The sequence below is a fragment of the Pipistrellus hanaki genome, assembly GCF_964339955.1.
Source record: "Pipistrellus hanaki genome assembly, chromosome: 2".
In the NCBI taxonomy this organism is placed as follows: Eukaryota; Metazoa; Chordata; class Mammalia; order Chiroptera; family Vespertilionidae; genus Pipistrellus; species Pipistrellus hanaki.
This window is the reverse complement of record NC_140504.1, coordinates 190780411-190790368: the sequence shown is the minus strand read 5'-3', so window position 1 is coordinate 190790368 and position 9958 is coordinate 190780411. Positions and strand designations below refer to the sequence as shown.

Below are 9958 nucleotides of genomic sequence, written 5' to 3'. Positions count from 1 at the left end.
CGTCCGGTTTGGAGGGTGCGGCTGTGCCCCACGCCGGCCCCTGGCCCGGGCATGAATGCCATATGCTTTCCCCGAGCTTTCTCAGGAGGGCAGCGGCATGGAGAGCCGGGTCAGGTGGCTTGGCAGCAGTCCCAGGCTCAGCCTGCCCTGCTGATCCCTGCAGACCCCACCCCCCTGTGGGAACCAGGGGGCCCCCAGCGGGAGAAAGGGACCCAGGTGGGTCTCTGGCCACACCTGCCGAGGCTCCACCTGCCCCACGCCCGCCACACCCAGCCCTCCTGGCACAGCAGCTGATTTGCAAAAGAGAAAATAAAGCAGTGGCCAACCCCATGCGTCTCCTAGCATCGGGTGATGTTTGGTCAAGAGCTTCCTCCCTCTTCACCAGCCGGACGCTCCTGACATCCGCCAGCTGCTGCGGGCTCAGGTGGCTGATCACAAGCTCAGCCCCGGGGGCAGACCCCACCCCCAGGGAAGGCACTGCCGGATCCCAGGAGGCCGGCGCCGGGATCTGCCAGCCGGCCCGGCTCCGGGGCCGCCCTCTGCCAGCTCAAAGTCACCTTTGCTCCAACTCCTCAGCTGGCCAGAGCTGGCCAAGAGCCCCCTCCGCTCAGCTCCGCGGGAACCGGGAGCCGGGCCCCATTGGGCAATTATTAATCAGATTCTTGACATTCCTCCGCCCCAGGTTGGCTCTTGGCTCGGGAAGCATGTTCCCTGAAGGAGGAGGCGGAGCCGAGGCCCAGGACTGGCATTTGGACATGCAGCTGACGGGCAAGGTGGTGCTGTCCGCGGCCGCCCTGCTCCTGCTGACCGCAGCCTACAGGCTGTACAAGTCGAGGCCCGCCCGAGCCCCACTGTGGGGCAGGAGCGCCAAGGCCAAGGCCGAGGAGGAGGCAGAGGACTCCGGGCCGCCTGAACCTCGGGGGGCTGCTCCTGGGGCCCCCCACCGGGGCCTGCGATGCCGGAGCGGAAGCAAGGGGCCTGGAGTCCCGCTGGGCAGCGGCTGGGAGGATCCGGGGAGCTCCCGGGTCCTGGGAACCCCTTCCAGCGACTCGGAAGCCGGAGGGACGTGGAAGCCCGAGAGGAGAGGAGCTGGTGAGGACGAGGGTGGGCGGTGCCTGGAGCCCGGCCTGGCACCTCCTCGCGGCAGCGGCCGGGACGTCGGAACAGCTGCTGGCCAGAAGCCCGAGCGGCCCCACGGCCCCCCTCTGGGCAGTGAACCCAAAAGCGCCCCCGCTGTCCTGGCTGCGGTGGACGGCAGCGGTGTGGCGGGTGGGCCCGCTCCGTGGCGGAACGGGGGGCTCCCCGAGCAGCCGGGGGCTGGGGAGCAGGCGACCCCCCTCCAGCCCTGGATGGCCGGCTCTGAAGGCAAGACCGACATGAGCCAGAGCGGGGTCCTGGCCCGCATGCTGGGGGCCTGCCGGGAAGAGGCAGTGGCCCTACGGGCTGCTTCCGACATGGGCCTGGCCCTGCACCAGCAGGAGGGCTCCTACACCTTCTCCTCGGTGGCCCGGGTTCGAGTCGAGGAGAGTTTCCTGCAGGAGAAGGTGGTGGGGATGCGGCCCCGGCTGCAGGGCAAGGTGTATGAGTACTATGTGCAGTCTACCTCCCAGGCCACTTCCCGAGGCCGGCCAGCCCCCAGCACCACAGCCCTGGCAGAGGCGCCACCTCCCGTGCCAGGCCCCCTGGGAACAGGGACAGTTCCCAGAGGCCTTGACGACGACAGAGAAGGTGGAGCCGGTCCCGCTGCCTCCCCCCAGCCTGTGCTGCCCGCCGCGGGGGGCCTCAGCAGGAAGGAGAGCCTCCTCCAGATCGTGGATAACCCCGAGCTTCAGCTGCAGCTCCACGGGTTCGGGACCCCCGCTCCATCCTGCACAGACCAGACCCCTCCACCCAGCCCCCCCATATCTGGGGAGCCTCCGGAGTCCAGCGCAGCCGGAAGCAGCGGGGACCCCCACCTGCAGCTCGTGGCCGGGACCAATTTCTTCCACGTCCCCCTCAGCCCCGGGTCAGCCCCCGACGTCCGCCTGGACCTGGGCAATTGCTACGAGGTGCTGACCTTGGCCAAGAGGCAGAACCTGGAGGCCCTGAAGGAGGCCGCCTACAAGGTGATGAGTGACAACTACCTCCAGGTGCTGCGCAGCCCGGACATCTACGGGCGCCTGAGCGGGGCCGAGCGGGAGCTGGTCCTCCGGCGGCGGCGGCTGCGGGGCCGCCAGCGCCTGGTGGTGGCCGACGTGTGCCCCCAGGAGGCTGCCGGCCGCCTCTGTTGCTACGACGACGAGCAGGACGCCTGGCACCCGCTGGCCCCCCTGCCCCCGGAGGCTGTGTCCCGCGGCTGCGCCATCTGCAGCCTCTTCAACTACGTGTTTGTGGTGTCCGGGTGCCAGGGGGCCGGGGGCCGGCCCTCCAGCCGGGTCTTCTGCTACAACCCTCTGACGGGGATCTGGAGCGAGGTGTGCCCCCTGAACCAGGCCAGGCCGCACTGCCGCCTGGTGGCCCTGGACGGCTGCCTGTACGCCATCGGGGGCGAGTGCCTGAACACCGTGGAGCGCTACGACCCCCGCGTGGACCGCTGGGCCTTCGCCCCGCCGCTCCCCAACGACACCTTCGCCCTGGCGCACACGGCCACGGCCTGCGCCGGCGACATCTTCGTCACGGGCGGCACCCTGCGCTACCTGCTGCTCCGCTTCTCGGCCCCCGAGCAGCGCTGGCAGGTGGGCCCCACGGGGGGCGGCAAGGACCGCACGGCCGAGATGGTGGCCGTGGGCGGCTTCCTCTACCGCTTCGACCTCAACCGCAGCCTGGGCATCAGCGTGCACCGCTGCAGCGCCAGCGCCCGCCTCTGGTACGAGTGCGCCACGTACCGGACCCCTTACCCGGACGCCTTCCAGTGCGCCGCCGTGGGCAGCCTGGTCTACTGCGTGGGCCGCCGGCGCACCCTCCTCTTCCTGGCCGACAGCGTCTCGCCCAGGTTCGTGCCCAAGGAGCTGCGCAGCTTCCCCTCCCCGCGGGGCACCCTGCTGCCCACCGTCCTCACCTTGCCCAGCCCCCAGGTGCCACAGACCAGGGTCTAGCTAGCTGCCCCTCTGCTGGGCTCCTCCTGCAAAGCGGGGGCAAAGAGCACCCCCTGCCCACCGCTCCTCTGTGGGCCGTTTCTGGGAGGCCAGGCGGCCAGGAGCTAGGCTACAGTCGGTGAATGCCAGTCCAATGTCCGTCGGTGGCTGGGCTCCGAGATGCTTTGGTGCCAGCGGGCTGCAGAGGGCAAGGGTGAAATAGAGGGCAGCCACATCTCCCGGGATGGCTTCAATCAAGTCTGAATTGGGGCGGGGGGCGGGAGGGAGTTTCCCAGGACCCCAGCACACTTTAGGGGCAAAGCCTTATCACAACCACGATTCAGGTGCCAGTTGACCCCCAGGGACCCCTCAAGCTGACCCCGGGCCTCGTTACCGCCTAGAGCAGCTATGCTCCTCTCTCTAGAGCTGGGCTCAGGAATGAGAGTGGGCAGGGCCATGGTGGCAGGAGGGGATGGCTCTGGGGGCCCTCAGCAACCCCCTGGGGGCATGACGGTCAGGTCCAGTGACAGAAGGAGAGGCCTGGACTGTTCATTCCTGTGCTGGAGGCGCCTGCCCGACAGGAGCTCACGTTGCAGTGGAGGAGAATGGGCAGTTCTGGAAAAGATACATACATAAATAGAACCCTGTCGGATACGAGCCACCGAGCCAGCTAAGCAGGAGAGCGGGATAGTGTGAGCAGGCCTTCCTGATCAGACACACTGAGCAGAGGCCTGAGTGGAAGCTTGGGGGTGGCTCAGGGCCCGGGAAGCCTGGCCGTGCACCCAGAGCCTTTGTCACATGGGCAGGAGAGGCGGGTCCTCCTCTCGGGAGCTCCATCTGGGGGGTGGTGGGAAATGGGGTGAACTGGCCGGAGTCCAGCTCTTCTGCTGCAGCCTTTCACCTAACAGAGAGAATCCTGTCCCGCCGACATTTATAAGAGAGGTTCCTTGCTTGGATAACAGGTGCATTCCCAGGCGAGAAGCCATGTTGGCACATTCCGAGAGGAGAGTCCAAATAATTGCCAGGACATCACCACCACGGCTGGGTGTGTGGCTTGGTGTCAGGAGGCCCACGTGACGCCCCGGGTTCCGGGTCTAGGGTTTCCACCTGACCTTGGTGACTAGCCGGTCTGCCCACCTGGGGCCCTCAGCCTCAGGGTGGCCTGTTTGTCAAATAACTCTTGTCCCTGGGCCATCTGCTTTTTCCCAATAAGAGTTCTTTCTCCTTCCGGGGGAAATAAAGAAGAATCTTAAATCTGGGTTGCTTTTTACATCAGGCCAACCGTGCCATTATAGAGAAATTGGAAAAAGAGAGGAAAGTATGAAAAACATCTCCCCAATTAACCCCTGCTGTGACACGGCCTCTCCAGCCTGTCTCTCCTGCGTGTGATTTCGGTCGGCCGGGCTTGATTCTGGCCTAGGTGTGATTATGCTGAATTTACAATTCCGTTCTGCTTCCTTTTTTTTCCACCTCGCTTTGGAGAATAAGCATTTTCCCGTGTTATTACAAACCCTCGGTAAACATCATTTCAATCACTGCACAACATTCCACCCGGTGGCTGCACCACACGGTTTATTTAAGATCCCCCCACACTACACACACCCCCTGTTGGGCTTGTAGATATTTTTTTTTTTTCCTGTTTGGTTTCTTTTTCTATCATAAATAAAACGTCCCTTGTTTTCCTGTTCCTCTCTGTCTGGGGCCTTCATCAATATTTACAAGAGAAGCCCAGCCTAGGTCGTGTCCAGAATAGCAGGGTTGTTTGTGAAAGCAGGACTGGGGCCTGGGCCCCGCTCGGACCGCAGGGCACAGGGCTGCCCTTGGCTATGCCCAGCCTGAAATGAGAGCTATCTGGAGGGGCCATCCCAGGTGCCCCACCCTGAGTTGTTCCTGGAGCTGTAAGATGGAGCCCCTGATCTGCACATGCAGGCGCTGGATGAGATGCTTCCTGCATAGCGTCTCTCTGATCCTCTTAACCATCCCATTTTACAGGGGAGAAAACTGAGGCTCAGAGAGTTCAAAAGAACTTGCCCTTCGTGGCAAAGTTCTAAGACCCTCAGCTGCCTTAAAAATCAATCCCTTCTCCACCCACACCAATCAGTCACGCTCTGTCCTTGAACTTGGAAGTCAAATCTTTCTTAAGCGCTTACCCTCATTCTCTGCACCTGTAAAATGGGTTCGCCACGGCCAGCCCATCATCGTGGATGTTAGAAGAACTAAGAAAACGTGTGTAAAGCACCCAGCCCAGGGACTGCTCCAAAATCAGTCTGGTGTCTTCTGCAGGGGGCTGCCCGAGCCCGCCCCGTGGAGGCCAGGGTCTGACATTTAAGCTGCAGGGGCCCTTTAGGTCCAACGAGGTCTAGGGTGTGCTCGAGTTATCGATATTTTAGGTCACCTAGGCTTGGAGACCCTGTCCTCTTCGGGGTGGGTGGTGAAGAACGGACTGGCTGCTGACTTGAGCTTCCCAGGCTCAGCGCATGCAGTCTGACCACAGAGCAGCTTCCCACGGAGCTGCCTAGAGCCCCGGTGCCCACGCCTTGGGAAGGTGTGGGGTGGAGGGGCTCCTGCCCTTTACAGACTGGGAGGAAGAGCCACTCAGAGCCACTGGAAGATACTGCGATAGTTAAAGCCCTGACAGGTGCCCAGCACTTCCCCACCTTCTCCATCCTTCCCTGGGAGGGCCTTGTGGCCCCGGGTAGTTCAGAAGTCCCTGAAGCTTTGCTGGGAGCCACCCCCTAGGCATCCAGGGGCCACCACAGAGGAAGGGGGATGAAACACAAGGGAAGGAGGTGCCTCCAGGGAGGGGGATATGGGGAAGGCAGCCGGGAACCAGAAGAAAGGACAGCCCGCAGGGAGTGCCTGCAAACAGCTCCCAGCCTCCGGGGTTTTGAAAAGAGGGATGTGGGTGCAAATAAAACAAGAAGGTAAAAGCAATCAAGTCTGCGTTGCCTTTGTGTGTGTAGGGGGAGGAGGTGGAGGCACGGATCTTATACCAATAATAGGAACTCCTGCGGGCCTGTACCGGGCTCTGCAAGTACCTCCCTCCATCCTCACCTCCACCCGCCACCGAGACCGCAGGGACCAAGACGAGACACCCACAAACATTCAAACTCACTGTTTCATACCTACTGTTACATCTACCGTTTTATTATTAAGAACCGGAAGGGCCGAAATCGGTTTGGCTCAGTGGTAGAGCGCTGGTCTGCGGACTGAAAGGTCCCAGGTTCGATTCCGGTCAAGGGCATGTACATTGGTTGTGGGCACATCCCAGGTAGGGGTTGTGCAAGAGGCAGCTGGTTGATGTTTCTCTCTCATCGACGTTTCTAGCTCTCTATCTCTCTCCCTTCCTCTCTGTAAAAAATCAATAAAATATATTAAAAAAAAAAAAAAAGAAAAAGAAAGAAAGAAAGAAAGAAAGAAAGAAAGAAAGAAAGAAAGAAAGAAAGAAAGAACGAACGAACCGGAAGGGAGAAATGTCATCGTTGTCAGTACATGCCTTGAGCACTCCCAGTGCTAACCGGAGCTCCAGTTACGTGATCACATTTTATTCTCAAAACAGCCAGAGTAGATGGCAAAACTGGCCAAATTCTCTCCAGCCCATCAACTTCCCCACCCCTTCAACTCGGCGGTTCAACTTGCTTTAAAGAGCTAGGCCTCGGGGCTCACTCCCTTGTGGCTCTTAAAAACCCTGCCACTGCCCCCAGCCTGCTGGCCTCCCATATGGGCGACATGTGGCTCAAATGCTGGTCAAATTACCCAACACTTGTCTTCACACAGAATTTCAAATCTGTCATCGTCCCATTTCACAGACGAAATAACAGGCTCAGAGGCAGCTCACAGTGTCTCATCTGTAGAGAGCACCTGGGAAAGGCCCCTGAGCGGATTGTCATCTCAATCCGGTGGTGCCAGCGGAGCCACGCCCTGGAAACATACCTTGCCAGAGGCAGATGTGTTGTCAGCCTGACCTTCAGCTCAGGCGCAGGGGGTGGGTTTCAGTATCTAAATCCAGCCAAACACCAGGAACAAACATGATTACCCAGGCCTCCTGCCCTTTACAGACTGGGAGGAAGAGCCACTCAGAGTGACCATCGCAAAGAAGCCAAGAGAATGCACTTAATCTCCTTTGACTTAGGCTTTAGTAAAACTTCCTGGTATTTTGCTTTATAAACTAAATGTGCTGTATCAGTTCTGGGTCACTGTCTCTCCATCGGAGGACAGCTGACCCACCTGGCCCCAGCTTTTTCCTTCTATCTCTGTCTCTTTCTTTCATTTTCTACTCAGAAACCAGACCGCTCTTTAGCCGCGCTGGACCATTAAAAGAGAGAAATATTGCCGAAACCGGTTTGGCTCAGTGGTAGAGCGTCGGCCTGCGGACTGAAAGGTCCCAGGTTCAATTCCGGTCAAGGGCATGTACCTTGGTTGCGGGCACATTCCCAGTCGGGGGTGGGCTAGAGGCAGCTGGTTGATGTTTCTCTCTCATCGACGTTTCTAACTCTCTATCCCTCTCAATTCCTCTCTGTGTAAAATCAATTAAAAAAATATATTAAATTTTTTTTAAAAAAAAGAGAAATATTTATACTCATCCTTGGTGATGTGGCCTCAGCCCCTCCTCACTGACCCCCACTCCTGAATAGGGTGCCCCACACTGCGCCCTCACCTCTCACTCCGCAGTCTCCGCCTGTAGGTCTGCTGTCCCTAGCGAGTTCCTGTGTGTGCCAGGGATGTCTTTGTCTGCCTGTGCCCCAGGTGCCAGCACAGAGTGGCCCCACGCAGGGCGCAGAGGAAGCTGCCGCTGAGCTGTGTCCTGTTAGGAAGGTCCCGTGGTTGGGCGTTTGGCACTGCCCAGCTGGGCTGCTTTCCTGTGTCCAAGAAGGACCGTTTCATGCCGTCTGCCCTTCCTCCAACACCCCCTCCCACACGGGCACACACATCGGGGCACAGAGCCCCTCATGAAGCTAACCAAGAGTCCTTCCTGCTGCCCATGAGAGGGACAGGCTGGCACATCCTGGGAAGGGCACGGCCCCAGAGGAGCCAGACCGGCAGATGTACAAATCCCCCGGCTCCCTGCACCCTGGGTGGGTAACGAGGCTCTGCACTAGCTCCTGGATGACACCCCTTTAATGGAGTCCCTGTGTGCCATGTCCACGCTCCCCCACACCTCCCCCTCCCCCACGTTTGGGAGATGCCCCCTAAGACTCTTTAGGACTTCACATCCTGCTCTGGCACCCACAGCACCCTGTTTTGGGTGGCTCCCAGTGGTATTCAAATGGGCCCAGGCCTCTCCGCGATGGAAGAGGAGCCGAGTTCCCAGGATTGCTGATAAGGAGAAGCCTCACCTCCACTTTCGAAGGTTAAAAACTCGACATGAACACAATGCATCTTTATTTGTCCTGAGTGCCAACGCGCTGCGTGCGATGCCTTTGTGTTCCGGGAAGCAGTTCATTTTATCCTCGGAAGATTTGTGTTTGTGTCTCCCGAGAGCGTGTTCTGACTCTCGTATTCAGCAATCTGTACCTGGTGGGAAATATGAGGGCGGGCGTCACCTGGCCTCAATTTGAATCATAATAAATCCTGAGTAAACTAAAGAAAAGAAACGAGGAAAAAAAAAGCCTCTCGTTACAGAAGGCTTTCCCATCTGATCTGGAGGAGTCGAAACTTCGGGTTGTACCTGGGACATTGAAACCCACGCCTGGTAGCTTTCAGCTACCCAGTCTCACGTCCCAGGCCTGGCATGGGACAGGGGGAGGGGGGGCGGAGATGGGGCATTGGGGATGGGAAAAGCGGTGACAAATGGGGAAATATCAACTTCAAGAAAACTCCGGGAAATGATGTCTTCCGTACAAATCGTCTTTTCTCTTTGAAACATATTTTTACCGTGGCAAAATACACATAACACAACATTTGCCGTCGTAACCACTTTAAAGGGTACAGTTCAGCGGTATTGAGTACACTCGCCACGCTGTGTGCGTTTTATCCGATTACAAAAGACATAAACATTTATTGTCAAATATACAATTGGAAAAATACAGAGGAGCCCAGAGCAGACAGTAGAAATCACCCCATTCGGAAACAATGGGTTATTGTGTTGACGTCTTTATTTCCAGTCCCCTGTTTGCCACCCGTGATTTGTTCAATAAAAAATGGGGTCTTGCTCTGAACTTGCCGTGTAACCGATCCTTCCTTCCAGCAAGGATATTATGACACTTTTGAATTTAAAAAGACATCCCTGGATTTGTTTTTTATTGTGGTAAAACATGCGCAGCATGAAATGTACTGTTTTAACTATTTTTTTAAAATATGCTTTTATTGATTTCAGAGAGAAGAGAGATGAAGATAGAAAAATCAATGATGAGAGAGAATCATTGATCAGCTGCCTACTACACACCCCCTACTGGTATCCAGTCCTGACTGGGAATGGAACCGTGACCTCATGCTTCATAGGCTAACGTTCAACCATTGAGCCACACTGGCAGGGCTGTGTTAACTATTTGAAAGGGTGTGGCTCCGTAACAGTCAGTGCGTTCATTATTGTACAACCACCACCACCATCCATCTCCCACACTTGCTTGCCGTCCCAAACAGAAACCCATGCCCAACACACACCCACTCCCCATGCCCTCTGCAAGCCCCCACCAGCCCCTGGTGAGTGAAAGTTTTCTTCAACTTCGGCAAACAAGTAGAAGGAAGTACTCTGCTCCATCAGCACAGATAATTGGGAATGTGCCTTAAGCACAAAGACTCATCGGTTTGCATTCATTTCGGAAAGATCCGCAAACAATGCAGAACCGGCTCGATGGGATGCTTTGGGGCAAGAGAATCAATAGCTTCTCAGAGACGCTGCCATTCCCTCCTCATCGCCATGGGGAACGACAAAAGGAAAAAACACGCTCTCTGTTCTCCGGGAG

General features: G+C 57.9%; 1 protein-coding gene across 1 annotated transcript; it reads left to right on the top strand.

The window, feature by feature from the left end:
* Positions 1-704: 704 nt before the first annotated feature.
* On the top strand, positions 705-3074 carry KLHDC7A (kelch domain containing 7A; the record flags this gene model as incomplete). The annotated part of the gene is made up of 1 exon (XM_084875236.1): positions 705-3074. One exon carries the CDS (start codon positions 705-707, stop codon positions 3072-3074), a length of 2370 nt encoding a protein of 789 aa, XP_084731362.1.
* Between the last annotated feature and the right edge of the window lie 6884 nt (positions 3075-9958).